The sequence below is a fragment of the Leishmania donovani genome, chromosome 30 (genome assembly GCF_000227135.1).
Source record: "Leishmania donovani BPK282A1 complete genome, chromosome 30".
NCBI classification, from domain to species: Eukaryota; Euglenozoa; class Kinetoplastea; order Trypanosomatida; family Trypanosomatidae; genus Leishmania; species Leishmania donovani.
This window is the reverse complement of record NC_018257.1, coordinates 828,498-848,609: the sequence shown is the minus strand read 5'-3', so window position 1 is coordinate 848,609 and position 20,112 is coordinate 828,498. Positions and strand designations below refer to the sequence as shown.

The window sequence follows — 20,112 nt, the reverse complement described above, 5'->3', positions numbered from 1 at the left end:
TCCTTTCTATCAGCTACCCGTACAGTGCGACTATCATCTGTCATTTTCGCCCACGCGCACTTGCACGTGGGCGTGTCTCGATCTCTGGGCGCGCGCTTCCCACTCATTCGCTACCTTGGTGCACGCTGAGCAACGGTGCATCTCTACCCCTTCGTACCACCTCCGCTCCTTGCCTGCTCGCCTGCCAGCCTGTACCGGCACAAGGCAGCACAAGGAGAGAGAGGGCCCCCGCCTGCAGCTTTCATCGGCACGACTCAAGCAAGAACAACAGCACACAATATAACAACACCCGGACATCTTTTTTTTTTCGTATTGGTCGGATCTCCGTTTGCTCTCGCTGCAACACACCCCACAGCATCCGCCACGCCTGTCGCGCTTCGCATCACCCTTTTCTTCCTCCCTTTATTCATGGCCGGCCTCGGATCGCGGTTCGTATTACCCAGCGGCCATCGCGTACGGACGACCGTTTGGTGAGCTCTCCTTGTTTGTGAGCGTGTGCCTTCTCTGTGTGTCAGCGCCGCGCGCATCCGTCGTGCAACGACGGCATACGTGCACGCCGGCCGTACGTGTAAGGTTCGGCTCACCCACGTGGTCTGTCCCTCTCTGATCGCGCCTCTGAGCACCCGCCGCCCTTCAAGCTGTGCTCTTTTAGCGGTCAACACGATTGCTGGGAAATGGTGGGCGCTGGAAAGGCGGCGAGCTCCTCTGACCCGCCGCCTTTCCAGCAGAGCATGGTGCCGGGCTTGAGTATGCCCATCACCACCACCCCCAGCACTTGCTACGCCAACTCCTCCACCTCTAGTCCTCTCCTCCCACGTAGCACCTCCACCAGTCCCTTTCCGGTTCAGCGGCGCGGTGGCGGCTTCCACTTTGCTCGTACGCTGGACAGCTATGAGTCGCGCGGCGACGCAGGCTGCAGTGACTGTGCGTTCAACGGCTTGGCCCAGAAACGCCACTCATCGACGAGCGAGAGGGTGGCGGCGACACCCGTCCCCGTAGGGGCCTCGACTTCCCTGTGGTGCAGGCGCTTAGGATTGCGACTGCAGCGCTTGTGCAAGAACGCTGCCCAGCGCCTCTCGTTGACGAGGGTCTTCAAATGCACCGGGGACAGCCAGCGGAGCCGCGCCACTTACGCTCCGGTGCCAAGCCGTCGCTCCGACAACGCTGGCCAGCACGAGATGCGCCGCATACGCCTACTAGACGAGGCCGTGGGAAATCAGTACTGCACGAACCTGGTGATCAACAGCCGCTACACGGTGCAGAACTTCATCTTCAAGAACCTCTACGAGCAGTTCAGCCGCCCTCTCAACTTGTACTTTCTGGTCGTGGCCGTGCTGCAGTTCGTTTCGGTCATCGCGCCTGTCAACCCGCTGTCCACACTGCTACCACTCCTTTTCGCTTTCACGCTGACCGCCGCGAAGGAAGGCTACGATGACTTGAAGCGGCACCGACAGGACCACAAATACAACCACACGCTTCGCAGGGTGCTTGACACCGAGAAGGTGGCCTGGGTCTCGCGCATCAACGCCGACATTCGCGTCGGCAATGTGCTGCTACTGCGCGAGGACGAAGAAATTCCATGCGATGTTGTCGTACTCGGCGCGACCTCGGGTGTGTACATCCGCACGGACAACTTGGATGGCGAGATCGACCTGAAGCCTAAGGAGACGCTTCAGCTCACTACGGTTGACCCGGGTAATCTCTCGCGGCGCACGCGCGCGGTTTGCGACGTCAGTTCGGAGACGGAGCCGCCTCCGGCTGTGAATGTCATTTCGGCTCTCACAGGTGTGTGCCTAGAGTGTCCTCCAGCGTCAGCGATCATGGACTCTTTCGAAGGCTGCGCGGACCTTCAACCCACTGCCCAGGCGACCGTCTCTTGCGTTGGCGCCCCGTCGGGGCGAGTGCCTCTCACCCATCACCATCTCCTCCCCCAGTCGTGCGTCCTGAAAAACGTCGCGCAGGCGGTGTGCGTCGCGGTGTACACGGGCGATGACACTAAGTGTGGCATGAACAAGCGCGAGGCGCCTGTGAAGTGGGCGCAAATCGACAAGGACGTCAGCCGCTACTCCGCTTGCATTTTTGTGTGCCAGATACTGAACGCCCTCGTGTTTGGCGTAATCGGGTTTGTGAAAAATGGAAGCATGCACGACATGGCCTGGTACCTGCCGTTGCCGGTGAGCGAGGCGAGCGGGTCGGCTGTCATATACCCGCTGCGCTTCTTTCTGCTGACGACGGTCATGATTCCCGTCTCCTTCAAGTTTGTCGTGGATGTTTGCAAGTACTACATGGCGAGAGCGGTCGAGTGGGACATCTCAATGATGCATACAGCACCAGCGGCAGCGGGGTCGCAGCGGCCAGATCAGTCGCAGCAGATTGGTTGCAAGGTGAAGAACTCCAGTATCCTCGAGGACCTCGGTCAGATCGACTACGTCCTGTCCGACAAGACCGGCACCCTCACGCAGAATGTGATGGAGCTGGATGCCGTCACCGTCTGCCCTGGCCACCATATCTCTGTTTCCAAGATAGCAGACACATGCGCGACTCTGCCAGAGGAGCTGAAGAAGCAGGACCCCGCAACGCTTGCGACAGTGCGGCGATTTGCGCAGATGGTCGCCTTGTGCAACACCGTAGAGGTCGCGCATCCCCAAGCATCTTCGGGCGCGGGCCCGAGTGGCGCGGCGATCGCCTACCACGCCGCGTCTCCAGACGAGGTTGCTCTCTGCGTGGGGATGCGCAAGTTGGGGGTCTCACTGGTGTATCGCAACGAGCATCGCGCCGTGCTTCGTGTGCGCCGCGGAGAGGGCAGCAGTGACACCGTGGCAGCCGCTGCACTGGGGGCTTGCAGCCACGGTAACAGCGGCATACGCGTTGCAGGGACAGACGACGATGCTGAGGACGAGCTGACGTGGACGGTGCACCACACTCTCCCCTTTTCCTCTGAGAGGAGGACGATGGGGGTCGTTGTGGAAGAGCCCGGCTCTGGTCGAATTTGGTTTATTGTGAAAGGCGCCGACGATCGGGTGATGGAGATGGCCTCACCGCCACCGTCGTCCTCGGATGCCTCGTGGCACCCCCAAAACCTTCCGCTCCATCCGGAGTGCGCGGCGAAGCTGTCCCTGTACGCCCACCGCGGCTTCCGTACCCTTCTCGTCGCGTGTAAGGAACTCACACGGGCGGATCTAAGTGTCTTCCTGCGCAACATTGCGGAGGCGAGCTGTTTGGCCGAGGGCCGGCAGGCCCGCCTCGACGCACTGCGTGCGCAGATGGAATCTGGTGTGACCATTATCGGCATCACAGCCATCGAGGACAAGTTGCAGGATGATGTGGGGGAGACGATTAGCGACATGCTCCTCGCCGGCATCAAGGTTTGGATGCTGACAGGGGACAAGATGGAGACGGCAGAGCAGATCGGCCTGTCGTGCGGTCTTTACCGTGCAAGTGATATGGTCATTCGCATTAGCGAGACACAGTGTTCTACGGACCTCGGCAGAGGCACCTGCGAGCGTGGCGATGCGGCGACCAATGCGAGAAGCTGGCGCGAGGAGCTGCTCTCCTTCCCGATGCAGCAACTGCCTTCGCCACCCTCCTGGCATTTCCGACAGCGCAGCGCTGCATCCGCGTTTGTGTCCGCGTCAGCGGCGCAGATGTGCGGCAAGGCGCTGGAGACGCGCGTGCTTGGTTTCGACGCGAGCGACTCGTCTCAGCTCTCGAACGGGCCGTTGCGCACGATGGCGCTGGCAGCGGACAGTGTCGCGGAGGCAAGCGGGAGCGGCGCGGGCGGTGGTGCCTTTGTGAGCGGTGGCCCCGAGCGCATCGCCGTCTTAGTTGTGGAAGGTGGTAGTGTACTAGAGACCATCCTACAAGACCCGACACTTCGGGCACGCTTCCGCGAGATATCGAGCCGCTGCGGCAGCGTCATCTGCGCGCGCGCGACCCCGAGCCAGAAAGCCGCCATCGTCCGGTTTGTGCGCGGCGGCGGCTTCATGACGCTGTCCGTCGGCGACGGCGGCAACGATGTCGCGATGCTGCAGGAAGCGCATGTGGGCGTGGGGGTTGCGGGCAAGGAGGGGCAGCAGGCGGCCCGTGCCGCAGATTTTTCCATTACGCAGTTTTCCGACCTGCGCGCGCTGCTGTTTGTGCACGGGCAGCAGGCGTACACCCGAACCGCGTACGTGATCAAGTACAGCTTCTACAAGTCGATGCTGATTTCGTTCATTCAACTCGCCTACAACGTAATCGGCACCCATGTATCTGGTGGTACCTTCTGGAACAGCTTTTCTCTTACGATGTGGAACGGCTTCTATACGCTGCCGCAGACCATCTTCTACTGCTTCGACCGCTGTGCGTCGCGTGTAGTGCTGGAGCGCAATCCGTACCTGTACAAGATGACGCGGCACGCTGTCGACATACGCCCGGGCGAGTTCTTCGGGTCTTTTGTGGCCCGCGGCGTGCTGCAGTCTGTTGGGCTTCTTTGGCTAAGTACGCGGTTGTACGGGCCCGACTTTGCGTACGCCGAAAGCGGTGGCACGGCGACCAATGACGTGACGTTCAGCGTCTCCTACACGGCCCTGATGCTGTCGCAGGTGTACACCATGTGGTGGGAGTCGCACGCCGTTACCCCGCTAAACCTTCTCATGCTTCTTGGCATGCCGCTCTTCTACGTGTACTCCACGAGTGTCTATAGTGACAGCCCAACGCTGCAGTACTTTGGTGTGTTCCGCAAGTCGCTTGACACCGCCGGAATCCTTTCGGCGTTTGGCGTGTCGGTGGCACTCATGGTACCAAGCATCATCTACCTCACGGCAATGGTCTTTCAGACCCCTAACCCGCGCGATGTCCTGCGCCAAGCTGAGATCCGTCGTCAGCGGCTGCTGCTGACGCGGCGTGACTACAAGCGCATGCAGCCGTTGTGGGTGCGCTGGTTTGGTGCCACGCCAGAGGACCGCTCCGTGTTGTGTAGGCGATGCTACAGTGCGCATAGCATGGACGGCGACGATGTCGGAGACGGCATGATCTGACCTCACGAACGCTTTGGTGAATGGACAGCAACTTGTGCACGTTCATCACACACACACACACGCGAAAAAAAAAGGATTACGCGTGCCGTCGGGCGCTTGTCAGGGGGTAGGGGGGGGGGCGGAGACGGTGCGCAAGGGAAAGAGGGAGCCGCGCTGCGTTCGTTTGATGGGCCACACATCATACAAGCTCCCGTGTGGCACCCTCGTGAAGCTCTTGTCGCACCCTCCGTTACCGTGAGGACGGGGGACCCCTTGGGTGGTAATGAGGGTCTCCCGCACCCACACTCTTGGTGGCGGCTGACAGGGCTGGGCTAGCGCTGGGCCGAGGAGGCGTGCGGTGATCATCATGCCATCGCCAGCGCACTACAAATCATGTCGACTGGTCACCAACTATGCGCATTCGCCCGCTTTTTTTTGGTATGCTTTTGCGGCGTTGCGGTAATGTTGAGGGTAATCCCGTATCTGGCCTGCGTTGTATGCAGCGGAATGATGATATACCGCGCGGCGACCAATCGGTGTTGGTTGACCCGATACGTCCTTGACGAACAGCCGCAGCGCAACAGAGGTAGATACACCTCTTCGGCTGTGTACACGTATATTGGCTAACCTGTTCGTCGTTGAACGGACGCGTTGAAAGCAAAAGAAAAAAGGGCACTCGCCCTTTCGGCGTTTGGCTCCTTGTTTCTGGGCATCGCGTCTTCGTGTTGGTGTGCGCGTTTTTGCGCTGTGCTGGAGGAGACGAGGAAGCGCACAGCGACGGGGGAGCAGGAGGCAGCGCTCTCTTCTCTTCCTCCGTCCACATTTCTGGGTTGGTAGAGTGAGGTCTGTCGCACGCACGCGTGCCGTTTGGTTTTTCTCTCTTGTTCTCGCGCTCCTTTCCTGTTCTCCACATGCAAGTTCCCCGTTTTCACTGCTTCTCTGTGTGGAAGGCGTCGTTGTTTTTTGTGCCTTCCCTCCCCCCGGCATCGCCTGCCGGGGAGGCGAGACATGAGGTCACCAACAGGCCTCCACAGGCAAGAGAAGCGTGTCCGCTTTCACAACAATGCCGGCGCTCTCAGAGGTGTACAAGAGTACATGAGTTAGCCTGTAGCACCTCTGCAGCTGAACTTCGCCGTCCTCGCTCTGCGCCCGAGTAAGGGGGCTCGAGCATCACCGCCTTTGTCATTCGATCTCCGCCCTTTTCTCTTTTCTTCGCACTCTTTCACTCTCCTCACAGAAACGGCGCAAGCCTACACGAAGACACAACTCCAGGTGCTCCTTCAGCCTGCTCTCGCCCTGGTTTTTTTTTTCTGTTCTCGCTCTGTCTTCTCGAGCATATCTTGGGATCCTGTCATTAAGATTTTCTTCGCTTTTCTGTTTTTGTGTTTTGTCTTGTGTCGCCGCTGCTGCTGTTCTTGCTCTCTTTCCGTTCACCAGCTCGAGAAGAACACCACTACAGGGCATATTGTTTACGGAGTCTTGGTGCCCGTACCCATAACCCGATAACGCGCCTCTCTCCCCCTCTTTGTTCTCTCCCTTTCTTTTAAAAGCCGCGAGAGACAAGGCAGCACGACAACTAGCCGAGCAGCCTTTCGCTCTTCTCTCTCTGAGGCCTAAGGTATCCTTGTTCTCTGTTTTGGTCAGCCTCCTCCTGTGAGGCATCACGTCGTCGACCAGCGTCCCTCACACCTCGCCAAACGGATTCGGTTAGGGCGTTGCTGCCCAGTTGTCGTTGCACCGGTTGCGCCTTGGCCCTGGCAAAGCCCCTCCCCACCACCACCACCACCACCACCACAACCTCTGCGCTCTCACTCATCTTGCGGTTTCGCTCCACTTCTACTCGCATCCCCTGCTTCGCCGACGTCGCCATGTCTCGCTGTGGTACGTGCAACGTGGTGCTAGAGAACGGCGAGGTACTGCGTGCCCACTACGGGTCTGAATTCCACCTCACCAATGTGCGTCGCCGCGTCGACGGCTTGCGCCCGCTGTCGCAGCAGGATCACCGCTTCTCCAGGAATGAGATGGAGGGGGCCGTGCTGGGCGAGAAGGGCACGCCCGTCTACTCGTGCACGCTGTGCAAAAAGACTTTTCACTCTGTCCAGACGCTGCAGACACACATCCGCTCAACAGCGCATCTGATGCGAAAGGAGAAGCGCATCATCGCGCGTGACTCGGAGACGGCAAGTATGCTGACGTCGACGTCGCTCGGTAGCGCGGCGATGGGTCTGCATCGTCGCCACAACGCCAAGAAGAGCGCCGCTGCGCGTGGTGACGCGAAGCCAAAGACCGCTCCGAAGGTGGACGCTGAGGAGCGGGAGGAGGACGCAAGCGAGCTGCGCTGCATGTTCTGCGGCTTTCTCTCGGCGGATGTCGGGTCAAACGTGCACCATTTGGAGTGCGTGCACAGTTTCACGATACCGCTGACGGCCCACTGCACGAACCAGGCAGCGCTGCTCGCGTATCTAGCTCGAAAAATCAACGGTCTTATGTGCATCGTGTGCAATGAGCGCACCCGATCCTTCTCTTCGCTGGAAGCTCTGCGCGACCACATGCGCGAAACGAACCACGAGCGCCTTATTCTCAGCCCTGAATACCAGGAGTTCTACGACGTTGTGCTCGAGGACCCGGAGGCGGCGAGGCCGGTGCAGCTCGAGGGTGTCCGCGGCGACGAACTTGTCCTGGCGCACGACAAGGCGCTCGGGAAGAGGCGCGTGGTGCTAAAGCGCGAAAATGATGTGCCACGCGCCCGCCCACGCGAGACGGAGGAGCACAATGAGAAGCGCATGGCGATTCTGGCCGAGGAGCAGGAGACGCGCGCCCTGGCGAGGCAGGAGCAGAAGGAGCTCATCATGGCACAGAACAAGGAGGCGGCGTGGGTGGCAAAGCGCAGCGGCGGTGACCGTCATAACCTTCAGCTGGACGTTAGCATGCGCACGAATAGGCTCCATCCGAAAGGGTACGATGGCAACATGATGTTCAGTTAAGCGCTGAAGTGTGCCCTTGCAGGTGTAGTCGTTGCCTTTGTGGTTGTGCTGGTCGCGGCAGCGGTAGCTGCCATGCCATTGCCGTGCATCACGACAAAATCGCCATTCTTTTCCGCTGCCTTTCTGTGCTGCTGAATGTCATGGGCCATTCAAAGGAACCCTTCTTGATTTGTGTTCTGCATCTGCGGCAGACGCCAATGATCTCCCTGCGGCGTTTTTTTTTTGCGTATGTCTGCGCGTGTGCGCCAGCAGCTGGTTGCATGGAGCAGGTCCCTGATACACAGTGAACAAGCCCCCCCCCCGCCGCCTGCCTGCCTGCCCTCCTTCTTTCAACAGCCTTACACGGTAGTGGTTGTCGTCATCTTCGGTCTTTCACACCAGCTTCCCTTTCTTTCGCGTTTGTCCATTTTCGTTTTAGTTGTTGTTCTGAAGGATGGTTCCCCTGTCCTGTGTTATGTTCGACCTTTCCGTCGTCGTTTATCGGGTCTTAGGCAGCTCCGACAGTTGTGCCGTGCTCACGCTCGCCTGGGGTCACGTGTTGGTTACATATGCGTGTGCACAAGGGCTCAGCGGGTCACGTCTCCGAACAGCGCAACCATGGTAGAGGAGAGCCAGTCATCATGGCGAAGAAACACACTCACGAGCGAAGTTGAAGATGCACAGAAAACAACAACACTGAAAAGCGTACCTGCTGCCCATAATCTCTTCCACGCGTGCACGATGTACCAACGTTGGCCGCCATCTCTCTCGCTCTTCCTCTGCCCCTTTTCTCGTGCCTCCATGAGCCTCTGCACCGTTCCATCTCCCCTGCGCTCTCTCTCCCCTCTTCGTGCAGTATCGACCACGAGCAGAAGCGCCGCTGCGCCTCCTTCGCGCAACACACCTTCAGCTCCCTGCAAGACGATCGCCTTGGCTGTAAGTGGATGAAAAAGAAAACGTAACGGCCTCGCCGAAAGGGACAGAGCGCATCGCGTGCTGTCCACGCCCATCTCTCCTCTCGCTTTGTTCTGGCTCGCCTGAAAGCCGGGGAAGGCGTGTGTGCGCTGGTAGGCATTATCATCGTCGTGCGTCTTTTGTTTGTCGTTTCGCGTTTTACCACTCTCGTCTGTCATAGTATCGGTACGGAGATAGGTCGATGGCCTTTGTGGCATCGTAGGAATATATACACGTACACCGCAGCGCATCATCGCCTCACCACTACCCCCCTCCCCCTCCCCTTCCGCCTCGAACCCATTCTCTCCGCGTAGCGTGGTGAGAGGGTACTAGTTAGATAGCGATACTACACAAGTGGATCAGTGACCGCCACGAAGCAAGCCCGTTCGTGTTCTCTTGCCCCCTTTCAAGCGTTCTTTCGCACTGCGCCCCCGCCCCCCTCCGACCCCACCCCCTCACGCCGCACGCACGGAAAGATAGTCCACTGGCAACAACGATGTTCGAACTGGTGACCTACGCCTACAACGGCGTCCTGACGGCGGTGCACCGCAGCTTCAAAATACAGAAGGAAACGCCCAAGACACTCACGGACCCCGGCACCTTTCTCGCCGGAGCCGTCGCCGGCGGCCTCGGTCGCGTGGCAGCACTGCCGTGTGACCAAGGGGGTCCCAAGGGCATCATGCAGACTGTGGGCCGCCGCATACCGCAATTCGGTTTCCTTATGATGTTCTACTGTCCTATAGCTCACAAGCTACTCCCCGGGCTGGAGGAGGACCCGGTGTCGAAGATGCTGACCACCTTCATGATCGGCGCATTCGCCGGTCTCAACATGCGCCTGGTGTGCAACCCCATCTCGCGCGTCATGGATGAGAGCCGCCGCACCGGCAAGTCGCCCATCGACACTGCCCGCATAATGAAGAACAAGACAATTTTGCATTTCTGGTACACAACGCCGAATCTGATCGCGAACGCCATGTATTTCGGCACTCTCTTCACGGTCTTTGAAGGACTGCGCCGCTTTAACGAACGCAACTTTGCGGCGATTGTGCAGAACGAGCCTGCTGAGGACACGTTTGTGGTGAGGGAGGAGGTGCAGGAGCAGCTCGTTGGACAGCGTCCGCGCCACCGCGGGCCTGCAGTGGTGGACCATAACTGGAGCTGGAAGAACTACACCACTACGGTGGCCTCGAACTTTGTCTTAGGTGGGGCGGCGGCGACGGTGGCATCTACCGTGTGCTACCCGCTTAGTGCACATCAGTACATGCAGACCGTGATTCACGACTCGGCCATCTGCCGCGGACTCACACCAACGCTGCTGAAGGAGGTGCCGATGGTGGCCGTCATGTTCGGCACGTTCTCTGCCATTCAGCCTCTCCTGGCGCCGCGTCACGGTGTGCGGTGCGGCTTCGGTTACTAAGCCGCAGGGAAGAGGGTGGGTGGGTGGGTGGGTGGCGGGTTTGCTGCCCGATGAAGGCGACGATGAATGGGAAACACAAGATGGCATAGGTCTACACTAGAGCTGCTATACCGTTTTCATCTCTCGTCGCCTAGTCGGAATTCGATCGTAGGCCCTTCATCTCTTGCGGACTGCAAGCCTTCTTTCACGTCATCTGTTTCGTTTTCTTCCTTAGAGTGCACGCTGCTATGCTGCACCGCGTTGTCTTCGCGCGTGTAGACGCGATTGCTTACGCAGTCACAGACGTGCGCCAGGAGGCAGTGCGTATGTTTCTTTACGCTGGTGGTGCTGTGGTGGTTGTCGTGGCGATGTCAATTGGACTGCATGCGTGGGATCGTTGAATGCGCTTTGCAGGCTCTCTTCTCCCTTTTCTTCGCCGGCCTGCTGCTCATGATGGCCGCCCGGACCTGTTTGCTTTTATGGTTGCGCAGTGCCTGGGATCTTTGGTTTTACCTTGTCCTTGTTCCTGTTGTAGGCCGCCTGTTCCCCTCCATCGCCCGGCTGATTGCGCACTCCTGCAGCGGCTGCCACTGACCAGTGAGAGATATGAAGTGCTGCAGCAGATGAGAAGGAAAACGCACACAGACACACACACACACACACGGCGGATAGGGGCGCTACCTGCTTGAATCCCTGCCTTCTCACGCTATGGAGACAGACAGCATGCGACGCTTGTGGGGCCACAGAACAGCGCCGCATGATCTCCCTTGGTTCTTGGGCCCATGTGCAGGTGTGACCCATCCCCCAACCCGCTGGTCACCACTCACCCCACTCGAACGTTTCTCCTATGATGGAACTGGACCTCTGTATCGACACTGCCTCTCTCTCTCTCTGATACCTCTTCGTCTTCTCCTTTCACGATGACGTCAGCTCGTCTCTCGACTCTTGATCCCGCCATCCCTCCTAACCCCCTCCTCCACGCTTACCTTGGCCGCGTACATCTACCGCGCACACGCATCTCTATCTATATGTGCAAAGCCGCAAAGGTATTCGTAGCCTCTCCCTCACCCGAGCCCCTACCCTCCTCATCACGTGAGGGTTGCCGACGCCCCACGTGACGCTCGCTCTTTCTCACCCTTTTCTGCACGCGACACCGACACATACGTGCATACACGCTCTCCCGAAAGTCGCTCCGGTGCAGCGCAATCGCGGTGGTTAATGATCTCTTTGCACAGCGCTTCCTATCTCGTGGAAGCCGTGGCCTCCGCGCGTTTTCCTTCCGCTGGCGTTGTTTTTTTTTTCTCCGCCTCTACGCGAACACGTGCACGTAATCCAACTCGGACGCCTGCGCGAAACATAAAGTCGCTCTCTCACACACAGATACGTCATTGCAAGCACTCCGGAGGCGAAAAAGGACGCACAAAACGAAAAACGACAGCAGAGCAAGAGTTGGTGTGTGGTAATCTATCACTGCGTCCGGTTCTGTTCTCGTTTTTTTTTACCTGTCTCTCTCTATCCTGCTTCTGCTGCTGCTGCATCCCTCGCCAACGCCCATCTCTGCCCTGCACACACACACACACAAAAAACTGATCTCTCCAGCGCGTGTGCGTGTGCGCGTCACCTGGTGGCCGACCCGCCGCTTTTATATATCCTTGTGTTTTCTTTTTTTTCCTTGCTTTATTCGTGATTCTCTCTCTTGTCCACTTCATCTCGCGGTGCGGGTGTCTCACGAGGAGAGACGAGTTTAGGGCTCCTCCGTCATTCCCTCTGTCTCCACACACACTCACACAAGCAAGCTAACACCATTCTGACTATCACCGCTTCTAGTCCCGCTGGCTTAACGCTCTCATTGCTCTCCGCGTATTTGCTTGCCTCTGTGTGCGCGTGTAGGTCTTCTCTGCTCGTGGCGACATCCACGCGTCTTTCCTTTCTCATTGCTTCTGCGGTAGTGGTGGTGCTCCCTCGTTCTCCCCGCCTCCTCCTCTGCTTGTCGTTCGTTCTCTCTGTGTTTTAACTCCCTTGTTGCCGGCTGCCTGTTCGCGTCGCGTCCCTGGCGCTCGTTGTCAGGCGTCCTCACCCACCACTGTCGCCTTTTGCTTGATTTTTGACGTCACCGCCGGTGGGCCGCCTGTCGTTTTTGTGGCTTCCTCTTCTTCCTTTTTTGTTTTCGTTAGTCTCTCTTCCCCATCAGTCGACAGCCCGCGCCATATTTTCGTGTTGTTTAGTTGTTCTCATAGAACTACTGCTCCTCACCCACTCCCACCGTCTGCGTATCGCTCTCTCTCTCTCTGTGTCTGCCTCTGCCTTTCCCGGACAGTCAACGTGAAATCCGTATCCTCTCTGTTGCTGTTTGCTCTTTAGCGCTTAAGGTGGAGGCCGACTCGGCGGCCTTCAACACTGCCCGTCTCTTTCTTTGGCTGCAAGCAGACGCTTTCCACGACCACCCTCAGCCTCTCACCTGGTCTGCCGACGTCTCTCTCTTCGCGTGCCGCTCTCGCGGTCTTTTCTCTCTTCTGTATCACGGACCCTACAGGTACCATGCGTCGGCGTTGCCTGCTGGTGGATACGATCCGGTTGTCGGACTTTGCAGATATGGAGGCAGTCCTGCTGCGGTGTCCAAAGTTTTACGCAAAGGAGAGCCTAGTGACTGTCTTTCCAGAGGCAGAGCGGCGCGTGCGGTTCATTCAAGCAGCGCAGGCAGACGGGGAGTCATCGGAGGCGAATTACTATCTCCTCTACACCTTTCAGTCATCCGACTTTGTGCCTGGCGGGGAGCCCGCTCGCTTGGACAGTGGTGAGTTGCAAAAACTGACAAGCGAGGATGATGGCGCGGCAACTTTAGAGACGTCGGCAGCGCCGTCATCGGTGTGCTCGCCGTTGAAGAAGGAGGAAGACGGATTCTCGGCGCTCATCCAGTACTCCCCCGCCTCAGTGGAGTGGAAGGATCGCAGCCGCGAGCGCTTTTTCAGCTTCATGGCCGCCGCGCAGGCGCGTTTGGAGAAGCGTCTTGGCAGCGCAAACAAATCGTCTTCACGTTTTTTCATGGACTGGCCCGACCCGGCGACGGGGCTGCCTCTCTGCACAGAGCGCGGCGCCACGATCTTCTGCGACGCCGACGCGATTCTGCAATTTTTCTCGTTCAACAGCGTTCTCATTGCTGGTCCTGGTGGGGGTTGCCGCATGATTGAGCATCCGCGATTTGGCCTCAATGTGTACCCGGCGGCCGGCGTTCTTGTCTTGCCACGAGACGCCGAAGAGGCGCTGCGCGAGACGATCCGAAGCTTCGCGGCGTGAGGGGGTGTCAAAGTCAAGGCAGAGAAGCCGAGCGCACAACACCGCGCCAGCTCCAGGAACCTCTTCTCTAGTTTTTTTTCTCTTCGTTCCCTCTGTATACGAAGGGCATCATAGGGGGCTTGCCTTTCACCTACTCGGCATGAGTACGCCCGGTGCTATGGGGAAGGGAGGAGGGTCAGCGCACAAAACCCCCTTCCGTGCGCCCCCGCGCCTGTGCCGCGCCGGCCGCTTTTCGGCGGGTGTGATGACTAACTTCCTTTTTCTGTTTTACGTTTCTTCGTGTGTTTTTCATTTCGGGTGTGTTTCTCTCGCGCGTGCGCGCACGCTCGCGTTGCCCTCCTTTTCGTGTTTTCCTTCAATGTGTGCCATTTTGGCTTTGTCTGTGCGTGTGCAGGTCTTCGTGTGTTGCTCTTGTCGTTGCTTGCCCTTTTTTCTGGCGCGCATGCGCGCCTGTGCCCCCCCCCCCAGCGATGCGTTTCCTCTCCTGTTCGCCAAGCAGAGAGGACACCGCGAATGAGCCACGTCTCTCCCTACATGCGAGACATTCTAGGCGTACCCTGACTTCAGTCTTCGTGGTGCTGTGCATTGGTACCGAAGGGGACGCGCTTGATGTTGGTGGGCGCTGCGACACTGATTGCTGCCCATGTTCCTCGTGCTGATACCCACTCAAGAAGCAGTCGCTCGTCTCCCGAGACGGTTGTGAGAGGCGCCAGGGCCCCCATTCACGCGCACTGAACTACCTCAGTCTCGTGGCTTCGATAACAGACCGCGGGAAACACGGGCGCTCGGTATGCACGCCACAGTGGAGGTGTCGCCCGGTCTTGCACAGAGACAGTACCTGTGTGAGCCCCACCCCCAACCCCGCGAATGAACGAAGAATACGCTTTAAGGAACGCTACGAGCCAGTGCCGCCACAGAATCGCCTGCCGCTGTGTCGTCCGGGCCTCGACTTTATCCTCACAAAAAGAGATGTAGGCGATGTGCGTGCGATGCATCACACGGTATGGGTATCAGACTTGCGTGTACTGGGCAGCTACGCATGCGCGATGACGCATCCACATCAGATCCGTGAAATGGCTGCGCCGACCGCAGGATCGCTGTGTAGCCGTTACTAGCCGTGCCTTGCTTGCCTTATTCCTCCTCCTCCCTTCCTTTCGGTGTGTGGGTGTCACCCCCTTCCGCTGTTTTCCACATGAAACGGCCAAAACACGGACGCACACACAAAGCCTGCAAGTTTGAGAAGTCGCCGTGCCATTAAGCGGAACCACACTCCGTTCCCTGCGTAACCATTTTTTTTTGCTTCATTCGTCTTACTTGTTGCGTGCAGAATCGAATGGACCCATTTTCAGAAGGTCGTGACAGCACTCACTCTGGTTATCGAGCACGCACGCCATTCTCTTCCACCTCCACCTCTTCCATAGCGGAAGAGGAGATCGCGGTTCGCCCTCGCAGACTGTCAGGAAGACGCGTGCGGAGCAGGTATCGCGGCGGCGACTACGATAACTCCTCCTCTATTACAGCGCCTCGCGCCTCTGGCCGTCGCCGTCACTCGCGCGAGAACTTGGCCCTGGATGAGTGTCACAGCGTCCTCCTGCCAGATGATAAAAATGCAGGGCCCTACCTCGCAAGAGCAGAGAGCCCCACCCGTGAGAGTGCAATGGATATGATGTCGGGACTTGGCACCGACACGGTAGAGGCAGGGGGCGTGGTGGAGGAACTTCTGGTGTCGACCTGGCCCCAGAGCCGCCGCTTCCTCGAAAGCCGCATTTTGCAGACTGCTGATATGCAGGCAGAGGACATGATAAGTGGCGACGGCGGCTCGCAGCACATCGAAGACGACAGCATTAGCGTGACTCCGTCCACGTCGGCCCCTTCCCCAGCGCCGCGCTCTGCGGCTGCGACTGGTGCGCCGCCTCTGGCGCCACGGCCTCTGACAGACACCTCCCCACTTCTGTTGCGGCCGCGCATGCAGGAGACGGAGATGCCTGCTGACCCGCGCACGAGGTTGCTTGACCTGGTCATTACGAACACCACCGCTAGCATAACACTCGCAGAGATGGAACAGGAGATGAACTGGAACGCACAGTACGCCGCCACGTACGGGCCGCTGAAAGAATACCTGCAGTCGTATCAGTCCATCTTCGTCGTGTCCCCCGTGGACGACCGCGTGCGCCTACGGCGACTCTTTTCCATCCGCACAAACGCCCTCGCGCGGGAGGTCCGCCGGTCGACGCCGCACTCGTCATCGCTGTCCTCACGCCAGCGACACGGGCGCCGCACCGGCCGAGATGCCGCGCACCGATCGCAGTCGGCAGCGGATCGGCGAACCGGCAAGCCGTCCCTCCCCTCTGCAGAAGCTCTTGCGGCACACATCGGCAGCGTCAGCTACAGCTGCATCGCAGAGCGTCTAGACCTGGATGCGCTGGAAACCGTCTATCACCGCCGCGGTTACAAGACGGAGATTGCGCACGCTGTGCTGCATGTGTCCAGTGAGAACTGCTTCGACCTGTTCCTCTTTTCGAACGGCGCCGTTGTGTGGTGGGGCATGGACCGTAAAAACCACTGGATGGTGGACGACGACTTCTTATCCGCCTCAAATCATCTGCTCGAGGGAGTCGTACACCGCTACCCGCAAGCTGAAATCGATGCCCTCTTCCCTATCTGGTGCTCGTATGAGTTGGATGAGCAGTGCGAGGTCGTTCAGACGCCCTCAACACTGGGGTTTCAGCCGTTGGCGGTCGAACCAGCCCTTGATCGACTTGCCAAGGTACTTTGCTTTGACCACTATCTTGTGCCGGCCAGCGAGCCGGCGCGCAGTCTGGTTATGCTTACCTTTTCCCACTCACTGGGCCGCTCGGCTGGGGTGGACTACTTCGAATACGTAACGAAGTGGTCACACCGCCATATCCTGTCCACCCCAGCCGAGTTTACCGGCCTGCTCGACTACTACTCCACGAAGCGGCGCATTGCCAGACTCGAGGGCGAGATTGCCGTGGCCCAACTCGCGATCCAGTCGGCTCATGACATCCCGGATGTGCTGTGGGAGGCGCCGTGGCTGCAGGGGTACTATGACCTGGCCGAGCAGCAGAACACGACGGAGTCGCGGCTGTCGTGGTTTAACTCGCGCAGTGACACGCTCCTTGAGCAGCTCAGCCATATCAAAGGCCGGCGGTATCGCCTCTTCATGCTGGGATCCGACGTCTTTCTCATCGTTCTTCTTATTCTGGATGTGATCTTTATGACGTCCCGATTGGTCGCCAAGATGTACTTTTAGGCGGTAAAAGGAGTCCGGAAGGACGGCAAGCGGGGTGATCCGCTTGGTGGTATTCACACACACGCGCGTGCACACACACACACGAACAAAAAAAAGCAAAGGCCGTGTTCCTCTTATCGTTGCCTTGTACTCGTTTGCAAGCGCATGTGCGTCTATCCGTGCATATGGTCTGGCTTCAAGCAGAAAGCACGCCTACATGCTCATTCTTGCCAATGCTCATGCACTGCTCTGCGCATGCTCTCGTGACTGGACGTCCCAAGACATGTAGCGAGTTGTCCGTGTCGGTGCTTTCTTTTTTTTTTTTGCTTCGTGCTTCCTCTTCCCACTGACCTCGTGCGTCAGGGCGAGGCATGGCATACAGACCGGGTGTGCAGAGGGTCATGACCTGAGGCTGATCAACTTCCTCTTTGATCTCGCCCGGCATGCGCCTAGGCCACCTCCTGCTAGCTGCACGACAGACGCCATCGCCTCCGCGCTGGAGCACGTCCCTGGACGCGGGCCCGCCTGGGGATCCAAGGTGTGCAGCCCACCCATGTCTCCGTGTGGCGCCGATCGGGCAGCACGTATGGTGCAGGAGTGATGCGGATGGTCAAGCACATCCCGCCACACGCTTGACCGGACGCAACGGCAGGACAGATCGTCCTAGACGACCAGGATTCAGCTGCATTCCTACAAGGGTAGGTGGACAGCTGTGGCCGTGGTATGCGTGTGCTTGCTGATTTACTTGTGATGGTATTGGACACGTTGACAGAAGAATCACTCCGCCTGCTGTTCGCCACATTCTCGTGTATCTTTGCCACAGCGAATTTCTTCGCCACGTCCAGCTGACACTCCCTTGCACTGCGCCTGCGTGCTTCCTGTGAGATGACGGGAGTGCGCGTTTTAGGCGTAACCGTCACCCACCCATCACAAACCACCACCCTCACAGGAGGAAAACCTATCACTGTCATGCCTGTCGGAGACCACAGTCGGCGCTGAGATGTGCATGTTTGCACGCCCGCATGCGTGTTCACGTGAAGCATGCATCAAGGTTGCGGGCATGGTGATGCAACGGCGTTTTCGACAACTCCGACCTCCGTGCATCACCCCGCGTGAAGCATTACCTCGCTGGAACACCTCTTTCTTCCTTCCACAGCCTTCGCATCCATTTTCTTTGGTTCATCGCCACCGCTCGCGTCTCATGCACTCTCCTAAACCCCGCCCCACTTTCGACACCCACGCATACACGCGAACAGAAACAACAACAAGGGCTCCACCGTACGCTAGGTAGCAGGCAACACCATATCATTATCGAGTGGCACCTCCTCCGCTTCCGCTCCCAACCCTCCTTCTCCTGCCAAAGATCATCACTTCATCCTGTCTTCCGCTGCTTGGCTCTCTTACCGTGCCCGTGTGCGACCCTCCCTGAGTGGCTCGGCCAAACTGGGAAGGCAGCGGTCACTCAGCGCTATACGGCGTCACACCCACTCTCTGGCACAGCTCCTGGCACACCACTGTCGATGGCTCAGCGTGGGCGTCCATGCCAGTCCCAGCCGTCTTTATTTCACGCCGGTGCTGTCCCCCGTTCTGACGCGGCTTCCAGCGCCTTTGTTTAGTCGCCTCTTTTGTTTCTCGTGTCTCTCGGTCTTTTTTTTTGTTTTGTTGCCGAGGGGGGATCCTGTGGGGGCGCTGACGTGGCCGTCTGTCCACCAACTTCGGTGTGTGCTGTGCGTCTTCTCTTTTTATTTTTCGACGATCCTCTTGCTTATCTATATCTATATTTGGGCTCTGTGATAAACATATAACGAACTTCTCCGCCAATGATGTCGACAACGATCAGCAGCGTCGTGTCTAGCTCTTCGGCTGCAAGCAGCGCGCCGCTCGATCACCGATCGTTCACCTCGTGCTACACCGTGACGAAGCATTCGTGGAGAGGCAAGTACACGCGAATCTTCTGCGTAGGTCCACGGGGCATCGCCACGTGCGACGTGCGGTCACTGACAAAACTGACGAACTACTGGCCCTATACCTCGAGCGTGCGCAGCATTCTTGCCGAGGGCGTCGGCAATGGCCACTTCCTGCTCATCACCCAAAGCAACGGCAGCAGGGCAGAGGAGCTACGCTTCTCGTGCGGAACGGACACAGAGCGGGCGCAGCTTCTGACGGATGTGAACCGGTACAGACTGTGGTTCGACTGCAACTACCGTGCCTCACTAGCGGTGCAGGTATATGGAGCAATGAAGTACACCATCAATGAGATGCTTCGACCATGCACTCTACGAGTGACAGCCACTGGCGTTGAGCAACTGTGCCGTATCGGAGACAATACGGGTGCCAACGCGCCTGCTGACGGTGGCGCCTCTGCAAGCTCGCAAGTGTCGGCATCGCCGACAGCCGCCAAGCACGGGACGAGCGCACCGCCAGAGTATGAGAAGGTCGGCGAGTATCTGTTTTGCAGTATCCGGGGCATCACCACGATTGCAGACCGACCGGGCAGCATCGTCATCGCGTATGGGACGGAGATGAAAATGCACCTCTACGACGTCGCTAATGTGAAGCTGCTGATCGAGTCGATCTACCGGAACGCGACGGAGTACATTGGGCTGCCGCGATATCGTGAGATGAACGTCTTGCAGCAGAGCGTGTTCGACTCCGAACGCCTCGGCATCCGCCGTGACTCGCTCGAGGCCGTGGAAGAATTCAGCGTCCTAAAGCACTCCCCAAAACAGCGCGACGGCGCGGTGCGTCGGTTGCTGAGCACCACGCAGATCGCCATTGTCGAGCGCGACCCCGTGAACTACAACCCGATTAGTGCGCACTTTCTGCACTCCATCTTTGCACTCGTGCGTTGCGAGGACGACGATCAGCGCTTCTTAATCCTCTTCAAGGATTCGCCTGTCATGAAGTCGTACCAATCACCCGCTCGCGACACGATTCTGGCGCATGTGCTCACAGCGTGCTACAGCGCCGGTGACGGAAATGTGTGTGTCATGGCGCGGCCACTGCTGCGCCGCAACCGACTCTCCTCTCTTGACACCCCCGTCACCGAGGAAGTGGAGAGCCTGCTACTGAAAGGGCTCGTCGAAGGCCGTCTTGCTGGCTCCTCGGTCGCAGTCGACACGGCGGGCTCGACAGAGGACGGCGTGAGAGCCGGCCTCATGGCGTCGCTGGAGCTCTTCAACGCCAACGTCCCGAGAACAGGGCTCACGTGGAGCGAGAACAGGGACGGACTGTTCTCAGAGAATCGCGAGAAGC

General features: G+C 58.6%; 6 protein-coding genes across 6 annotated transcripts in view; all 6 read left to right on the top strand.

The window, feature by feature from the left end:
* Positions 1-1,178: 1,178 nt before the first annotated feature.
* LDBPK_302270 (phospholipid-translocating P-type ATPase (flippase), putative) lies at positions 1,179-5,018 on the top strand (the record flags this gene model as incomplete). The annotated part of the gene is made up of 1 exon (XM_003862891.1): positions 1,179-5,018. The coding sequence occupies one exon, from the start codon at positions 1,179-1,181 to the stop codon at positions 5,016-5,018; it is 3,840 nt and encodes a 1,279-aa protein (XP_003862939.1).
* A 1,847-nt stretch (positions 5,019-6,865) lies between these two features.
* On the top strand, positions 6,866-7,981 carry LDBPK_302260 (zinc-finger protein, conserved; the record flags this gene model as incomplete). The annotated part of the gene is made up of 1 exon (XM_003862890.1): positions 6,866-7,981. One exon carries the CDS (start codon positions 6,866-6,868, stop codon positions 7,979-7,981), a length of 1,116 nt encoding a protein of 371 aa, XP_003862938.1.
* Positions 7,982-9,410: 1,429 nt separating this feature from the next.
* LDBPK_302250 (hypothetical protein, conserved) lies at positions 9,411-10,331 on the top strand (the record flags this gene model as incomplete). The annotated part of the gene is made up of 1 exon (XM_003862889.1): positions 9,411-10,331. One exon carries the CDS (start codon positions 9,411-9,413, stop codon positions 10,329-10,331), a length of 921 nt encoding a protein of 306 aa, XP_003862937.1.
* Positions 10,332-12,848: 2,517 nt separating this feature from the next.
* Positions 12,849-13,604, top strand: LDBPK_302240 (hypothetical protein, unknown function; the record flags this gene model as incomplete). The annotated part of the gene is made up of 1 exon (XM_003862888.1): positions 12,849-13,604. The coding sequence occupies one exon, from the start codon at positions 12,849-12,851 to the stop codon at positions 13,602-13,604; it is 756 nt and encodes a 251-aa protein (XP_003862936.1).
* A 1,657-nt stretch (positions 13,605-15,261) lies between these two features.
* Positions 15,262-16,878, top strand: LDBPK_302230 (hypothetical protein, conserved; the record flags this gene model as incomplete). The annotated part of the gene is made up of 1 exon (XM_003862887.1): positions 15,262-16,878. The coding sequence occupies one exon, from the start codon at positions 15,262-15,264 to the stop codon at positions 16,876-16,878; it is 1,617 nt and encodes a 538-aa protein (XP_003862935.1).
* Positions 16,879-18,677: 1,799 nt separating this feature from the next.
* LDBPK_302220 (endosomal trafficking protein RME-8, putative) overlaps positions 18,678-20,112 on the top strand; it is a gene marked incomplete at both ends in the record, with an annotated part of 7,365 nt that continues 5,930 nt past the window's right edge. Inside the window, one exon of the mRNA XM_003862886.1 lies at positions 18,678-20,112. This exon is cut by the window's right edge and continues 5,930 nt beyond it. Within this exon, the coding sequence (XP_003862934.1) occupies positions 18,678-20,112 (1,435 nt within the window).